This window comes from Cucurbita pepo, chromosome 2 (genome assembly GCF_057944985.1).
Source record: "Cucurbita pepo subsp. pepo isolate OVF chromosome 2, ASM5794498v1, whole genome shotgun sequence".
Classification (NCBI taxonomy): Eukaryota; Viridiplantae; Streptophyta; class Magnoliopsida; order Cucurbitales; family Cucurbitaceae; genus Cucurbita; species Cucurbita pepo.
Window position 1 is genome coordinate 3,282,333 of NC_141799.1, and position 16,913 is coordinate 3,299,245.

At 36.0% G+C, this 16,913-nt stretch overlaps 4 protein-coding genes and 1 pseudogene across 7 annotated transcripts; 3 read left to right on the forward strand and 2 right to left on the reverse strand.

The window, feature by feature from the left end:
* Window positions 1-1,214: 1,214 nt before the first annotated feature.
* LOC111789149 (ethylene-responsive transcription factor ERF014-like) lies at window positions 1,215-1,994 on the forward strand. Its single transcript, XM_023669808.2, has one exon. It carries the CDS (start codon window positions 1,281-1,283, stop codon window positions 1,962-1,964), a length of 684 nt encoding a protein of 227 aa, XP_023525576.2. The 5' UTR covers window positions 1,215-1,280; the 3' UTR covers window positions 1,965-1,994.
* A 365-nt stretch (window positions 1,995-2,359) lies between these two features.
* LOC147793385 (5.8S ribosomal RNA) lies at window positions 2,360-2,499 on the forward strand (annotated as a pseudogene).
* Window positions 2,500-3,576: 1,077 nt separating this feature from the next.
* Window positions 3,577-11,020, forward strand: LOC111789306 (YbaK/aminoacyl-tRNA synthetase-associated domain-containing protein). Of its 3 annotated transcripts, none has more exons than XR_015419948.1 (13): window positions 3,577-3,831; window positions 4,238-4,297; window positions 4,401-4,454; window positions 4,565-4,625; window positions 4,791-4,867; window positions 5,961-6,010; window positions 6,419-6,501; window positions 6,902-6,972; window positions 7,048-7,204; window positions 7,628-7,755; window positions 7,831-7,929; window positions 8,111-8,246; window positions 8,522-11,020. XR_015419948.1 is itself a non-coding variant. In XM_023670027.2 (12 exons), the coding sequence occupies exons 1-12, from the start codon at window positions 3,784-3,786 to the stop codon at window positions 8,183-8,185; spliced, it is 963 nt and encodes a 320-aa protein (XP_023525795.2). In that variant the 5' UTR covers window positions 3,578-3,783; the 3' UTR covers window positions 8,186-8,415. The 3 variants fall into 3 exon arrangements, 1 of the variants encoding a protein (XP_023525795.2); XR_002814310.2 differs by lacking the exon at window positions 8,522-11,020 and adding an exon at window positions 8,451-8,520; XM_023670027.2 differs by lacking the exon at window positions 8,522-11,020 and having other exon boundaries at window positions 3,578-3,831; window positions 8,111-8,415.
* Window positions 9,520-10,544, reverse strand: LOC111789307 (E3 ubiquitin-protein ligase RZF1-like). Its single transcript, XM_023670028.2, has one exon. The coding sequence runs from the start codon at window positions 10,542-10,544 to the stop codon at window positions 9,588-9,590; it is 957 nt and encodes a 318-aa protein (XP_023525796.2). The 3' UTR covers window positions 9,520-9,587.
* A 1,252-nt stretch (window positions 11,021-12,272) lies between the features above and the next one.
* Window positions 12,273-15,963, reverse strand: LOC111789308 (uncharacterized). Of its 2 annotated transcripts, XM_087120995.1 has the most exons (4): window positions 14,774-15,963; window positions 13,888-14,116; window positions 13,607-13,767; window positions 12,273-12,966 (listed from the first exon to the last, which is right to left on the reverse strand). In XM_087120995.1, the coding sequence occupies exons 1-4, from the start codon at window positions 15,673-15,675 to the stop codon at window positions 12,924-12,926; spliced, it is 1,335 nt and encodes a 444-aa protein (XP_086977121.1). In that variant the 5' UTR covers window positions 15,676-15,963; the 3' UTR covers window positions 12,273-12,923. The 2 variants fall into 2 exon arrangements, with proteins under 2 accessions (XP_086977121.1, XP_023525798.1); XM_023670030.2 differs by lacking the exon at window positions 12,273-12,966 and having other exon boundaries at window positions 13,455-13,767; window positions 14,774-15,962.
* Between the last annotated feature and the right edge of the window lie 950 nt (window positions 15,964-16,913).

Below are 16,913 nucleotides of genomic sequence, written 5' to 3' on the forward strand. Positions count from 1 at the left end.
TAAAGCATATTTATTCATGGGCCCACCTTGGAAAGCAGGTCATTTTCCATAAAAAGCTTCCCGTTGGGCGTTTTATTTTTTCCCCCCCTGAAATTTTTCTTTTTATAAAAGAACCCCTAAACTCTAATCTAATTACAATAAACAAAGACGTTTTATGATTTTGATTGGCCGTACGTACCCATCAGAATCTGAAATTTACAATTTGGCCTCACACCATTTATTATTAATATATTCATTGGTAAGAAAGTCAAGTCATCCCTCCGTAAGCAGTTTTTAAAAAACGGTTGAGACGTCGTTCTTTTATTTTCTTTTTTATTTTTGTTTAAATTTATTAAATCAATTAAAAATAAATAAAAAAATTACTAAAAGATAAGCTATGTTGTAAAACGCGTTTTTTCAGCTGCATGCATGACAGTGGAGCAACAGCTGGTGGTTCGAACCCCATCACACTCCGCGTCTTTCAGTTTCAGTTTCTTTTTTTTTTTTCTTTTTTTTCTCTTTCTCACTTTTTTGAAAATTAAAATTTTATTTTTAATTATATTTTATAATAATAAATATAATATGAGATTAGCGGGTGGGAGCGAGGGTAGAAACGGAAACATAATTTCTATTTCCGACCCCGACACTCATTCCCTCCTGTAAAAAGGGATTCCTCATATTTTTTTTACTGGACTTCTCGAATTAAGTCATGTCTCTAAACGTAATATAATGGTTAATTTTGAAAACGGGTCAAAATATGGGAAGTTGGGGAACTCTTACGGTATGATTTTGTCCGTTACTTACGTACATTTGTACGTCGTTCTAGGTTGAAATTACATTTTTGCCCTTCTAAGTTGGTTTTGTTTGGGGGAGGGTTATGCATAGATTTCTAGAATAAGAATTTAATATGAAATTAAAGACATTTTCTTGGTCTTCTAACTGAAAGTTAAAATTTATTATTATTATTTTTTATAACAAAGTTTGACTCTTTGTAAATAGAATTCCGTGACAGTGAAAAATTCAACTCTTACGGTATCCAATAAAACATTATATATAAAACGGACATAATATTTTATAAAATAATGTAATATTTGAGGATTTTGAAGGGTAAAATAGTCATTTCCACGCACCTGTCCCCCATTCTTGCATGTGTTGTGAGCCCTACTTGATTGACTAAGAGATAAGCCATTTAGAGATCCATACTCAAATTTCATTCCTTATAAATCTCAGCCTCTTTTGCCCTTTCCTTCACTTGCCCATCACGTTTTTTGTAATCAAACCACTCTCACACTTGGTGAAAAATGGTGAAGAAATCGGAGAAGACGGCGGCGGAATCGTTTCCTGTGGCGGCGCCGTCGAGTAAAAAGAAGTATAAGGGTGTTAGAATGAGGAGTTGGGGGTCGTGGGTATCGGAGATTCGAGCGCCGAATCAAAAGACGAGGATTTGGTTAGGGTCTTATTCGACGGCAGAAGCTGCGGCGCGTGCTTACGACGCGGCGCTTTTATGTCTCAAAGGTGCTTCTGCTAGCCTTAACTTCCCGGAAATTGCTAACTCTATTCCGATTTCCGATCACTGCCACTTCCGCCGCTTACACCACCATATTGATTCCTCCGATGCCGACATTATGTCTCCTAAGTCCATCCAGCGTGTCGCTGCCGCTGCCGCTAATGGCTTCCGGGAAAATGTCTCCTCCGCCGTTGTCACTTCCCCACCATCCCCCGCCGTCTCGTCCCCGTCTCTCTCCTCCGATCTTCCGGACGATGAAGCGTCGGTCACTGTGTCGTCCGATGGTGTCTACGATCAAATCGATCCGTCGACGGCGGAGATGGATTCATGGTGCAATTACTTTGATACCCTTCAGTCGCCGAAATTCATTGACCAAATGCTCACCGAAGCTTGGTTCGATTTCGGTTCGATTCCGGCGGCCGAAATTCCCGATTTTTACGAGGAAGAAACCGACATCAGATTGTGGAGCTTCTGCTGAAGAAAAAAAAAAAAAAAAAAAAAATCAAAATTACATTATATTTTTTTTTCTTATTTAAAATCTTCTTAAATTTGTGAAGATATTACTGACAGTGACCAAAAATATTTATTTATTTATCTCTTTGGTGTGTTTGATTCAGATTCGAACCAACGACCTCGAGAGATTTAGAGTTTTTTCCCCAATGAATCTCTCAGAGTGTTGGTTTTGTGATGAAACTTTATGTAATGAGTAATTAAAGTATTAATTGTTGATTATATTATAATTATATATTAATGGTAAACTTTAATTTCCTGAATTTTTTTTTTCTTGAATATTGAAGAATTTTAATTAAATTCCTTAAAATTTGTGTGTGTATATATATATAGGTAAATTATTATTGTCGTATTGTTCATAATGACTTGCGACAATTGACATCTTGGCTCTTGCATCGACGAATAACGTAGCAAAATGCGATACTTGGTGTGAGTTATAGGATACTACAAACTACTGAGTCTTTGAACACGAGTTGTGGCTTGAACCTACTGGTTGAGTGTATCGCTTCCCCCATATGCAACACCCGTTTAGGTTCGTTGCACTAGCGGGGGCACGTGTTGCACTCTTGTGCGCTCCGTCGTGTGAATGACTTAAAATTTAGTCATCGACACCTATTGTCGGGACATTATGGTGGTTGACCTAATTGCAATACCATGCCCCAACTGCAGCTCGCGTGTCCTTTATGTGTTAATATATGTATAAAATTTGAGTTTTTAGAAATTATGTTAAATATTATATTATTAGAATTATTATGAGTTTTTAGAAATTTAAATTCATATAATCAACTAATTAATTAATATTTTATTGAAAATTTTATTTTCAACTATTCATCCAATCAAAACCAAGTATATGAGTATTGCTGGACAACTTATTAATTTGTTTTATTGGAGAAAAATAAAATAAAACAAAATATATTATATTATATTATATCGACAAAGGAAATCAAACACAAAATCGAGTACAAGCAAATGTCGCTCTCGTTCTTTAATTAATTTCGCTGCATATTTGTTGCAAGCTGTGGCTTATATTCCATTTTGTTCTATTAAAAAAAAAAAACGTAGGACCAATTTTACAGTAAATTCGGGTCGACTTATTTAAATTTTAAGTTATATTACACGCTCGGTTTGAAATTTTTGCTGGCTTTAAATTTGAAAAATTGCATAAAAAGAATATTAAAATTTTAAAAGTTTGATTTATTTATTTATTTTTATTCAGCTTTTAAAGGGAATAAGTGGACTTTAGGTTTGCAATAAATAAAATTATTAGCTTTTGTTTAGACTAAATTGGAATATAAATTTATAATTTAATAAAAAAATTTAAAAATTAGAAAAAATTAAGAAGTTTACTTAAATATTAAAAAAATATAATTAATTAAGTGAAATTATTATTATTATTATTATTATTTTTTTAATGAAAAGATTAAATTGAGAAGTTTTAATATATTTAAAATAAAATAAAGAATTAAATAAGATTTAGGGGACGCAAATCCAATGGGCCAGGCTTTGACGCGTTTTTGCTAAGAATATAGTCTCCATTACGAGCTCTATCAGGCTTTGATTCCACCCAACGGGGGTCCATGTGGTGGTTAGGGTTTCGGTTGTTGATTGATTTGGACCCGTAGATCCAACAGTGCAAGGTGAAGCCCAAATCAGCGATGGGGTCATGGATTCGTACTAGTTTGATTTTTCACTTCAGCCGGCGTTTCATCTTGGTTAAGACCTTCGTCCTAAAGTTCTTCTCTCTCCGGCGGAATTCTTTGCGCTGAATTCGAGTTTTCTGCTTCGGTATGGCTAAGGAGGTTTACACCAGGGAAGAGTTGCTTGCGCTGTTGCAGGTTTTTGGATTTCTCGCTCTTTTTGTTCTATTTTTTTTCAATTTCGGTTGATTAAGTTTTAGTATTCGTGCTGTACTTCGGAGAATAGGTTTCTTCTCTCGTGATTGAATGTTAGAGACCTGTGGTTGAGTTTTTGTAGAACTCTGCTGATTCTTCTTGTTTTGAGATTGACGTCATAATTTACTTGCTTGGAGTAGCGCTGATAACAGAGTGGCAGACGTTTACTTTTGTTTCTATCGAAATTTATAGTTTGTGTACTGCCGCTAGATTATGGAGTGTGCTTCTTTGCTTAATTATCTGTCGTTACCGATTGAATTCAGATGATTATATTATGTGTGTTTGCTGTTCTTTTTTTTTTCTTTTTGTCTCATTTTCGCTCGCTAATGCAATTAAGAATGCTCTGTAGGATCTTCAAATTGATTTCGCCAAGTACGAACATCCAGCTGTAATGACAGTTGAAGCTCAGGTAATTCTGTATGAAACAAACGAATGAAATCATCCTTTTCATTCTATTGTTAATTCTTTTATATATAAGTTAACGGAAGCATGTTTTTTCGAATCTTCATCAGGCAAAATATGTTGGAAATTTGGGGGGTGGTATCAGTAAGAATCTGTTTTTGAAGGTAGACTTCTGAACAAACTGTTCCTGCCCCATAATTCTAGTTATTAGAGTATTGCATTCTATATTACAACGTATGGTTTAACATCTGCAATGTTTTCCGCGCATTGGCAGGACAAAAAGAATAGATACTATGTAGTTTCAGCATTGGCACAGACCAAAGTAGACCTGAAAGGTCTGTACATTTTACTAATGGCTGTGATTTGTTTTAAAATTTTTTCTTATGAAGGGTCAATCTTGGTCCGTTAATGTCCGTTTATGATGGGTTTCTTGAAGATACAATGTCTATGATCATGTATTTATAGTGCGATGTGATTCACGGTCAATTTTAGTCATGCAGTTCTATCTGCAAGACTTGGTTTGGGGAAAGGAGGTCTGAGAATGGCTCCCGAGGAAGCGTTGGGAGAGAAACTTAAGGTTAGAAATAGCCATTTCAGGGATTTCACACTTAAATAATTCTTTTACTTCGTTGTGTTGGATCTTTCATGGGCTTTTTTTTTTTTTAAATTTTTTATTATCAAATTGGACAGTGCTGATGCCATAATTCTTTGTTTTCACCTGCCTTGTTTTATTAGCAATGATCTTATGGTCATGGAAGCATGTGTAATAAACCAGCTTAGTGGTCACTCAAATTTTTTTTATTGCCTTTTACATTAATGTGAATGTGTTTTCTAACTAAGTAGTTATCGTGATTGTTTTTAAATTTCAAGGTAGACTGCATGTGTGAAATTGCAGTCAAATTCAATTAAGAATATCTGATTTAAATGAAGATTAAGCATTTTAACATTGTTGAGGAGGTTAAAGGTGTGAAGCGTATGAGGTATATGCCTCAGTTTAAATAAAAGACACCAATGTAACTCATATAAGTATAACATTCAGTATTACTGAAATGAAATGATTGCATAAATGTGTGTGTGTCTGTATTTAATATTCTTTAATTGTCTTCTGTTTTTTTAGAACTATTGGGGTAAAAGCACAAACGGTCTGTAATAGTACAACTTATGGTCTATTAGCAATAAATACTGTAGAGACTTCTGATATTTTGGAGAATAAATTACGAATTAGTATTATTCTTCAGCCACTTTATCAGAAATAAAGACTAAGTTTTAGTTCATTCTCAGGGCATGAAATAAGGGATATTAACTTACAAGTAATCAACAATATCTAATTATCCTAAAAAGTTACAGTTTTGGTTCAACTATTTAATTATTTGCAAAAAGTCATCGGCATCAGAGAAATAGATGCAGGGAACCCTAAAGGAGTCGATGAATTGCAATATCCTTGTTGAAACATGATATGCGAAGTTAATTAGTTTATTTAATCGTGTCATTTTGGCATGACTCTAAGGATTTCTTCTGCATAAGTCACTTTCTCTTGCACCAATTAATTGATGCCATTCAATTTATGCTAGTTATGCAGAGTTGATGATATTTTAATTGTACAGTTCTAGATTCTTATTCAGATGGCTGTTATGTGATTACTTATATCTTTGTTTTCATTTGTTGCTCAGGTGTCGTTGGGTTGTGTTACTCCATTTGCACTCATCAATAAAACCGCACGGTAATGTATTAATATATTCCTTGGCAGTGAATTTTATTTTCACGCATCTATCAACAGTTTACCCAAATTTTGTTCTTGACATGTTTTATTTTTCGCTTTCAGTAGCTTTCTATGTTTTGTTGCTGTTTGGTATGTTGCTAGGAAATCTTTTAGAAATTTATGTAACTAAGACTTGGACAATACTTGGAACATTTACCTAATGTGCAATCCTCCGGTGGTGGAAGGAAGAGCTAACCTTTCCTAACAGTTGGACCTGGAAAGTGGGATTGTTTGACAATATAAGGCAGCATATTATACGTTTTTCTTTTATTTGTGTTCATTAACTATGGCTGAATGAACCATCAATTTTTTTTTATATTTTGCTCAAAGTTATTATTTTGTGTTATTGTAAACTCTTTCCTTGTGCAGAGATGTTGCTTTATTGTTAGACCAAGGATTTAAAAGCCAGGAATTCTGCTTCTTCCACCCTTTGTCAAATGAAACATCAATATGTATGTGAGGCACACTTTCGCTTGTTTACTCTTTTCCTCTATTCAACTTGCGATGCTTATGTTGCTGAGACTTCAGATTTCTAACAGTCCAAACCTGACTTTTAATGTTATTATGTACTTTCCCCTTGCCAGATGTTATTCTGTGTTTCACTCTTCATTTTGATGGCTGGTTTCATTTAATTGGATTTGGTGGCTGTCTCTGTGAACCACGCATTCCTCCATATATCTTACTCTATAACTGTGAAAGTGAAAACTTGTTTTTATTATAGAAAAATTCTTCCATGTATATCTGTCATGATATAGGAATCTTGGTCTTGCATACGTGTGGATTAATCAGTTGAACTTTGCCAGCTCTATTATAAGTCAGACTCTAATTCACTTTATATATTTATGTCTCCAGCTCTTAATACCACCAATCTCGACAAGTTCCTTAAATCAATCGGGAGAGACCCTTCATACATTGACTTGGAGGTGAATCCATATCTGGTAACCATTGTGATAATCCAAAAAGTTTATTATTTGTTGATTTTTATTCCTTCTCTGCAGGCTAATCCTTCTGTAGGAAAGGATCAACCCCCCGATCTTGCTGGACTTGTTCCTTCTGGTTCTGCCTTTGTGCCCGATACTCCAGAGAAAACATCTTCATGTCCTGGTTCTAATGAAAATCAAGGTGTTGCGGACAAGAAGTCTAAGGCAGCTGCAGGTAGTATATTGAGCTTATACTTATGTAGGACAAAAAGATAGGGGAGACAAATTAGTATAGGTGATAAAATTGTACGTGGATGTTATTGCTTCAGCTTCAGGAATTACGGATTAGACTAACTAAATGTTAGGTTGTATAGGGTTTTCTAGTTTTGTCTGCTATTAGTGTTAAGAAAATTTCTTATGCCGGCTATCTTAATGTTGAAGACAGTTCATATGTATTCTTATAAGATAAATGCATTGATTCATTCTGGTTTTGCACTCAAGGAAAATAAAATACTTCATAATGCCTGGTAGTTTATTAATCATGATGATTGGACGGGTTGTTCTCTTCCCCCGTCCTCATTTAGGAACTCAATCACAATATATCAGCCCTGAATGATCTTCTCTTTGCTAAAGTAACGAGTCTCGCTCTTTAAAATAGTGAAAGCATCTTCTGCTGTGAAAGCTGGAAAGGACAAAGCCGTCCCAAAAGCACGACCATCCTATGCAAATGTGGAGAAATTTGTCGAAGAGATTCTTGATAAGACATCGGCAATAGTGCTTTCAGAGGTTATAACACCGTTCTTGGCATTAGTATACACTTAGTTCAAACTTGTTCTGAACTGACAGAACCAATTTTGACAGCTCACAGAGGAGACTGTTAAAAAACATGGAGACCAGTTGGGAGATGTGGTGTCAAACAGCATTAAGAAACATCTTAGCTCGGAGTTGAACAATCTTTCTGTGAGTATTTTTCTTGGTTATTTTTTTTATTTGCTTCTTCAGGAGCAACGAAAAACAACTTTAAGAGCCATGCGCACTTGCCGTTTCAAAGTTCAAAATATTTGCATTGCTTACAGATCTTTCAATTTTGAATCAAGCGGTTATAAATTTCTTATGGTTTGTGATTCATCTACGATTGCAGATGATATTTAAGAACAATGCATACACAGAAGGGTTCCATGCTGGATCTTCCCATAAAGTGAAGCATGCGTGCTGATATTTTTGTCTGCTTGTGTTTCCAATAGAAACTGAAGAAGAGAACTCTGACAAAAGGCCGGGTAATGGCTCTAGTTATGTCCAAGAAATTTTAAAAGATATGGTGCAAAACTGTTGGTAGAATTTTTCATAACAATTTAAGATTTGGGTTCGCTATAAGATAATCCATCTTTAGCACCTCTGAAATTCATTATTATTTTCATTAACGTATCTGATTTCATTTGCTGGTGATTAAGTTTCCTCACTTTGGCCTTTGTTTTGTTAAGATAATGACCACCAGCTCAGACTTGCTGATGGGTCGCATGGTTCAGGTAATTTATTAAATTTTAATGATCAGGGTGAATTATGAATTTTGGTTTCATATCAGCACTTGACGTCCTTCTTAAAGGAGGCAAACAAATACGTTTGTGCTCCTGAAATTAGCGCCAACCTTTAATCCACCAACAAGGTATAAACTAAGTACCTTGTATCATTTAGGCAGGTTTAGTTTATCACTATTCGTGCATTTACATGTTTTTCTTCAATGCTTATTCTTGAATCTTTATTGCATAAGATGGTATAAATAGGGTAGAGATTACATCCTGCCCACGTAATGGGCACGGGGATCAGGATAATGTTTTACTTTTGAACATGGAACATGCTTTGAGCGAACACAATCAGGTGTGAGAAATGGTATGTTGGAGATTGTGAATCTTTTAGGACAATCTCAACCCTGCAGATCAAAGAGTTCAAGTAAAATACGAGTTATTTGCAGCATTACCCTTGACATTAGAAGGGCTAAGGAAGAGAGGTAGAGTGAAATACAATATCTCGAATCAGAATCTGTGATTGAAAAAATATATTATTTCTTTCACCAGAAATATGTTTTTTTGGGCTCTTCCATGGAAAGAAAGTCATATGAGCTCGAGGTTTCCTTCGTCACTCCCGTAATTTCTTTTTTTTTTTTAAATAACTTTTTATGTTTTTTATTTCCAGTTTGGAAAATTTGATCAAATTTCTATTTGCTATTTATTTCTAATACTACCTTACCAAATATAGAGTAGAGGAATATGAACCTATAATTTCTTTAGAAGAAGGGATGCCTTGATCACCAAGTTTACTATGTGCCTTACTTTTCTATTTTGTCATATGGAGTAGCTTTCTTTCGTTTTCTTTTCCTATTTCTATGAAGTATATCAATTATTTCTTATCCCGAAGTTTTAGAATAATGGGAAATAGGGAAATGATGCTGAGATATTTGCTTAGTTTTGAACATGATTTTGCTGCCCATTAGACAGATAATGACTGTTAAGAATACACCATTGTTGGGAGACCCTTAATTATTGTATGTGCATCTTTAGTGTATGCTCGCTCATACAAGCTTTTATTTAATTGAATACCCCTTGTATTTTATATCAATGCTATTAGCCACTATAATATCTAGAAGAAGAATTGTGGCGGTCCTGTGGAGGGCTGATCTGCCTATATCTACTCCGAAATGGCCTATTCACCAACTGACCCCACCACCTGGTACATCTTCTCCCAATCCCTTCTCCTTCTCCATCTTCAGAACTTTCTGCCTCTTGATTCTCCGGCGGTGATGGCGGCATCTCCTGCCTGCAAACCGGACATGAGTTGTGAAGTCGTAGCCATGGCACTATGCACTCCGAATGGTATACATGCTTGCACATCAATTCCCTTGCTTCTTCCCCAATCTCGAACTCCTCCTTACAAACTGGACATGCCGAGTCGTTCTTCAAATGCTCCGCCGCTATCTTCACCGTTGGGATTCGCTCTATTATTGCCTCGCTCGCTGGCTGCGGCCCTGGCCGGTCGTTCTGTGTTAGTTCTTCGATTAGCTCGTCGAGTCGTGGTCCAGTGAAGTAGTCTCTTGGGTCTGTTCTCGGCGGTATTATGGGCTGAACCGGCCGAGATTGGTCTGTGGGTCTGAGAATGATGACAGTTCGAGACCGGTTCTGATTTGGGGGTTGCAGGCTGGAGTTGTCCCTCTCGTCCAGGCTTCGATTGCGTCGCCGGGTTCGCCAGTGGAACCATTCGTCGCCTTCTGGATCACTAAACGATCGTTGGTCAAAATTGTCGAATTGGTGCGACGTCGGACGACGGCGGTCAAGGTCAGGGAGTCTAAAGAGCCGAACCGGGGGGTCGAGCATTAGGGAGAGGGCTTCAAGTAAACGAGTCTCGGGAGAGTTATCGAATTGGGGGCGGGTGAGATGGAGCTCTTCAAGGAACTGGCCGGAGCAGCGCGGGCAGATGAGCTCGGATGGGTCTCCGGCAGTGGCGAGGGTGACCATCCGGTGGCATTGGTGGCACCAGTAGAAATGGAAGGAGGATCTGGTATGGCGAGATGAAGCAAAAGACATGAAAAATTAAGTTTAGTTATTTGGGAAAGGGAATTAGAAGATGGAGAGATTTTATATATATGGGGAATGGATGGATGGATGGATGGAAGGGAGGGAGAGGAGAAAAGAATGGCTTTCTGGGTTGGCAGAAGCAATTCTTTGTGGTGTTTGACATTGACATTGCCATTTCTGTATCCTGAGGTTTGTGTTAGTTTCAGAGTGTTTCGTAGAGATGAAGAAAAGGATGAGTGGAAAGATAACTTTTGTGTTGAGAGTTTTGGAATTGAGGGAAGAAGAAGAAGAAGAAGAAGAACAAATTATGGGCTTTTCATGCTTTAGTTTAGTGGGCCTTTTTAAGTTATTTTCTGTTTATGTGGCCACTTGGTCCGAACCTTTCCTTTCGCCAATTTTTGGGCTCAAGCTTGTTATATCCGGCCCAACAAAAACTACCATTCGAAGTTTACAATTCAACCCAATCCAATCTTTAATACATCCTACATTAATATCTAAAATTTTACAAAATTTCAACATCAAACATTCCCGCCCGAGTTACAACGCACCACTAACATCAATTAAAAATTTCAAATATTCTTAAATCTTCGTAATAATATTAAAAGTATGGTAGAGTTGGGTTGTGTGTGTTATACCCATATTTTTGGATTGATTGAGTTGATTCGAAAGAAATTTTTTAACCCATGAAGCGTTTGAATTTTTAGTTTGAACCCAAATCGAAAAAATATCTAACACATCCCCAACCTTTATATTTTGGGTTGGGTAGTTCGGGTTGATCGAATTTTCGGGTTCTACGAACACTCCATCTAATATAATTTGAATTAATGGTAGGTTTGGATGTCTTTATTTAGTAGGTAAGTATATAGGGAATAAGGAAAAAGAAAGCACATGCTACACACTTTATATTTTGTCCATATTATTGAAAACAATGTTCCAATCCAACAGTTTAGCCAAAAAAAATAAAAAGAAAATAAATAAATAAAAAGAAAAAAAGGGAGTGAATTAGGCATATTTCCTTTTGAAATAGAGGACCAAATCTCTTTCAAACCCAACTGCGTTGCTATTTTGTTTTGACATATAAACCCCAAAACCAAAAACTCCCAAATAAAAAGGACCTTTCTTACACCACTTCCCAATTATATACCCTTTTCTCTTTATTCATCAATTTAAATGCTTGCATTATTATCCACTAAAATTTATATATAAAGTTTTTTCTTTTTTTGGTTCAATAACATGGATTTTAATTTGTTTTTTTTGTTTGCATTTAAATTTGGTTTTTTAACTATATTTTTAAGAAGCTCAAATGATTATGGCTCTCGCGTTAAATGAACTAATAAATTCAAGTATAGTTCAATTGATAAGACAAAAACACTCATTATTATGAGGGTAGATGATTCAATCTTCTATCCTAATTAAAAAATAATAATAATAAAAATAAAAGAAACAATTAGGTTAACATTTTTTATTTTCAATTCTTTATTAAATGTTTCTAAAATTCTTATGTTTTAGCTAGTCTAATTATCTGTATTTGACTTGGCGGGGTCTTTTGGGTCTTAAATTAAATAGTGAATTAGTAGACAATTAGTAGAAAAGGTAAAAAAAAACATTAATTATCATTGGTTGGATACTCCATCCTAAATAAAAAAATGAGTGATATAAACACTTTTTTTTTAATTACAAAATGACAGGATGATCTGTATCAGAATAAACTTAAAACTCTTAATCTACTACCATAGAAAGACGTGGTGGTAAGTCATTTGATTTGAACTTCACATCCCAAGGAATAAACATGGGATCATGAAAAAAGAAGAACCCAACAAAAATATGAAACCAAAAATCATAGAATAATAAGAACAATAGGGAAAGTGAAGAAGAAGAAGAGTACAAAAATAAGTAGAAGACAATGCAAGCATAAAAGTAACAATAATGAAAAAAAAAAAACGCACACACACTGCTTGTCTTCCTCCATCTATGCTTTGTTGTCTGTCAGAGACAGAGTGTTGGTAGTGATTAAGCTCAGCAAAACCCATGTTTTGATTTTTGGCCATTTCCCAAGAATCACATTTCTTAACAAGTTCAGAGGTTTTGGCTCTTAATCAAATCACTTAAAAGGGTTTTCTAGGCTTAAAATAAGAGGTTTTGAACTGTCAAGAGGCCTCAAGAAGCATATAAACTAAGGAGAATAGGAAGGAAAAGTAAAAGGAAAGTTGAATTAGAAGTGAATCTGAAGGGAAAAGGGAAGAAAAGGTTAGTGATGATGGGGTTTGAAGAGGGAGTTTTGGAGGATGATACACATGATGGAGGCATGTGGTAGTATGTGCAAAAATTAAGACCTACCATTATCCAAATGGGACACAATCATCCCACATGCCTTCCTTCTCTTAGCCATCATAAAAATATCCCATTTTCTTCTCTTGTGTCCCCCACCTCCCTGAAAAGAATTCAAAATAAGTCTCGAATCTTTAACTTTCAATCTTATATACAATAACGTTGGGAAGGTAGGTGAACTAACGAGATACTGATATCTCATGTACTAAAGAAATAGTCATTGAAAGAAATGACGGAGTTGGGTGTTTGAAGTGTTCTCAAAGTCATTAGAGCTATATTGGCTACAAATCTCCCCTTTTTGTGTCTACCTACCCGAAAAAATAATGGTTACATAGTTTTGGGTTTGAAATCAAGACTATAGACCTGTTTAAATAAAATAATAAAACATTCCATAAAGATGGCTTGATAATGCAGCTATATAGGTGGGGATTGAGTTGAAAGGCCTATTAGACACGTTCTACCGAATAAACATAAACGCCTATTAGACACGTTCTACTGAATAAACATAAATCTAAGACGTTTGGTGGTAGGTTTGGTTCTTTAGGGAGCTTTGGGTTTGGGCAAGAGAGTTGAAATCTCGAGAGAGAGAGGTAGATAAAGTGGTGTATTTCATTAATATAATATACATTGTGTGTACAAGTTGCAGTGTCATACTGATAGGAACTTAAAAACACCTCCGGTGGGTTTTTAGCCACCAGGGTTTTTGTTTTTATGGCTGTTCTATAAAAGTTAGCAAACCTTACATATCTGAACCGCAAAATTTACCGTCCATTCGATTCTGAACGGCTTTGATGGCGGCCACCCTGGCCGCATTAGCCGCTCTATTAGCAGCAACCACGGCTTTACTCACTTGTTCATCCATCCGGGGAAGATTTATAGCATTCTCTGCTGCCTTTCTAGATGCCTGCATTTTGTATAAACACAATCAGAGATCGGAGTGAACTCAATTCACTGTAAAATAGTTACAATTCTCATAAGAATTCTGACTACAGATCAGTGGATGGATTAAGATTAGTGTAGGTACCTGAACGGCTTGGAGAACGGCATCACTTAGCGGCGGGAGAGGATGCTTGAGGTTGCTAGCATCCCACTCGCCGCATTTGGCTTGGCCGTTTCGAAAAGCATACTTGCCGTAGCCTTGCCTATGACCTTCATGCCATGATCCTTCATAACAATGGCCGTTTGCAAAATGGTAGATTCCGAAACCATGTACTTTGTCCCCAAAGTATTCTCCAGCATATCTATCTCCATTTCTACAGCACAAGCAAATGAATTTTGGAATTCTAGTTAAATTAATGTACCCCCAACAGAAAACCAGCCAGCTACTTTCTCAAATAAACAAATGACATTTCAATGCTAGATGCGTAAAGATCAAGATAATTTATGATATGGGTCCATCGTGTAGAATTCTATATTGCAGCTTCAAGTCAAATTGAGTTCACAATTTTTTATTACATGTTCAATCTCCTGGTGGATTTGAAAGTATTGTGCACAGTGAAAAGAGATCAGGGAATTCCAAACAGAGACGTTTCTTTGTTTAAAGTAATAAGAAATAACCAAATTGTTTCAGAACCCAGATGCTAATAAATCTACAACAAATTGAGAAACAGCCTGGAACCAGATCGCCCAAGTTACCAATTCTAGCAAGATTACGTTTATACAAAGATAATTTATGCCAATAAAATCAACCAGATTCCTACCAAAACGCAACCAAATTGAAGTTTGACATCTTACAACCAAATTTTTGGGCTCAAATATTTCACTGTTGTATGAACTGTAAGCAATCAAAATCCAAAAAGAGAAATCCGATGAAATTCAAGCAAGAAAGCCTCAGAGAAACTGTTTGGAGTTCAAAAACAGGAGGAAACAAACCAAAACAATTGAAATTCCTCAATAATTGCAAAATTTACCTGAAATAGTAACATCCAAGACCATGCTTAACGCCGCGCTTGAACTCGCCAACATAGCAGCTACCATCAGCGCAAGTCTGAAGCCCAACGCCATGGCTTTGCCCATTACACCACTCACCGGCACAGGAATCCCCCGTATAGAACTTATATACTCCAAATCCATGTCTAAGACCCTGTCGATACTGGCCCCTGTAACGACTCCCCTTCGCCCAGCTCTCGACACCATAGCCATCGTACCTCCCATCGACCCAATCTCCTTCGTATCTCCCACTTAGGAAATAGTTGTAAACCCCACTTCCATTACAACTCCCATTGTAAAACTCTCCCTCGTAGAAATCGCCATTGCTATAGTACTCTACGCCCTCTCTGATAATTTCCCTCTGTTTTACGGCGTCGTCTTCGGCATCGTTCGAATCCCCAATGTACCATTGGATCGGAGTCGAATCCGTTCTAGAGAAACAGAATCTGTTCGCATTTTCGTGCAATGAATGCTTGATAAACGAAAGAATCTGTGAAATTAACCGCTTATTCTTGCTCATAAACACAAGCGTAATAGCAACAAAAATCAGAGCCAACAACAAGTTTTCAGACGGGAGTAGCCCATCCTTCCTCAGAAAGAAAAAAACGAAGAGCAACGAGAAGAAGATGAAGCAAAGAAGCAAAGCAACAGCAACAACACAGTTCGCAAATCGGTTCGATCCTGTTCTCGGCGATGAACCCAACCTACGAGGCTTCTTAGGCCTCTGCTTCTCTTCATCGTCATCCTCCTGATGACCGACCATAAATATTTCTCCCTCGTTAACGGACGATAAACTATGAAAAGACGATCGGAAAGTCGGTGACGAACGGAGTAACGACGACTGAGTTCTCGTAAGCTTCAACTTACTTTTCACGCCATCCATTACAAGCCCGATTACGACCGAATCTTCAAGAATCTTCAATTCTCCTTTTCTCCTTCAAAAACCACTCCTGTACCTCGAAATACTTATCATCAAAGCACTTCTGTGCTCTGCCGGTAACATTCCAGGGAAACGGCGCAGGATCAGCAGTATCAAACTGCGCAAATTAACCAAAAAACACAAATCCAACGGAGAAAATTGAAGAAGAAATTCAAGTTCCTTACGATTTCTCTCGATTGTTTGTAATTTGGAGATTATAAAGGAGAAGAAGAAAATGGTGCGAATCGGAGACGACGGACCAGGTTTTATATATTTAAACTGAGAATCGCTGGGTGGGGCCCGGTGAAGGAATGTCGTGGAATCTGGGCCGTTGATTAGTTTCACGGTCAGATTGAATTGTGCGACGCTCCCGGTCTCCGCGGGATGTTCACGGCCGTCGGATTCAGATTCAGGCTTAATAATGATTCCATGTCGATGATACTAGTTTAAGTAAGCTGCATCGTGGTGTAATCACCGTTGAACTGGAAATCATGATTCGATCGGACGGCTAGAACCACTGTAACCGTAGTTTGTTGAACGGGTAAGCCTAATAATTTTAGTTTATTCTTTTTTTTTTTTGTTATTTTTTTAATATCTATTTTAATATCAATTTTTTTTTTAAAAAATAACTATTTTATTATTGTTAATATTAATAGTTTCAACCATAAATTTATTAACTAAAATAGTTATTATTTACCGATTAAATTAAATATTTTAAAATTTTGTAAATTTCATCATTTACTACCAAATTTTAACTTAGAATAATATGGTTGAACTAAAATATATCAAATTCTTAGGTAGAAATGGAACGGTTAAAAAGTGAATTTGTAAATAATCAGGATTTTTATTTTAATTTAAATGCATAAATAGTAATAACAAATTAATTAACAGCTGGGTGAAAAATGGTCGAGAGGGGTGAAAAATTTAATGGTAAAAAGAGTAATTAATGAGACTTCGGAGGGCAGTTAATACCCTTTCTGGAATTTTATTTTTCTGTAGAGGTCCTTTTCGTAAAAATCTTCCGTACTTTAAATTGCGTGATTTACAAGAAATTGAATTTCTTTTTCTTATAAAAATCAGTTTATTAATAAAAATATTCCTAAATTTCTATTTCTAAAAAAAAAAAAAAAAAAAAAAAAAAACTTTATTAAATAAAAAAAACCCTTAATTTTTTAAATTAAAAAATATCCTTACATTTATTT

Bases quoted from the DNA above. Each gene is read 5' to 3' on its own strand.
- LOC111789149 (XM_023669808.2), top strand. From the start codon at position 1,281: ATGGTGAAGAAATCGGAGAAGACGGCGGCGGAATCGTTTCCTGTGGCG.
- LOC111789307 (XM_023670028.2), bottom strand. From the start codon at position 10,544: ATGTCTTTTGCTTCATCTCGCCATACCAGATCCTCCTTCCATTTCTAC.
- LOC111789308 (XM_087120995.1), bottom strand. From the start codon at position 15,675: ATGGATGGCGTGAAAAGTAAGTTGAAGCTTACGAGAACTCAGTCGTCG. The intron at 14,117-14,773 runs GTAAATTTTGCA...CTTGTGCTGTAG, and splicing joins CTTGGATGTTACTATTTCAG to AAATGGAGATAGATATGCTG. The intron at 13,768-13,887 runs GTACCTACACTA...TACAAAATGCAG, and splicing joins CCGTTCTCCAAGCCGTTCAG to GCATCTAGAAAGGCAGCAGA.
- LOC111789306 (XM_023670027.2), top strand. From the start codon at position 3,784: ATGGCTAAGGAGGTTTACACCAGGGAAGAGTTGCTTGCGCTGTTGCAG. The intron at 4,298-4,400 runs GTAATTCTGTAT...AATCTTCATCAG, and splicing joins TAATGACAGTTGAAGCTCAG to GCAAAATATGTTGGAAATTT. The intron at 4,455-4,564 runs GTAGACTTCTGA...GCGCATTGGCAG, and splicing joins GTAAGAATCTGTTTTTGAAG to GACAAAAAGAATAGATACTA.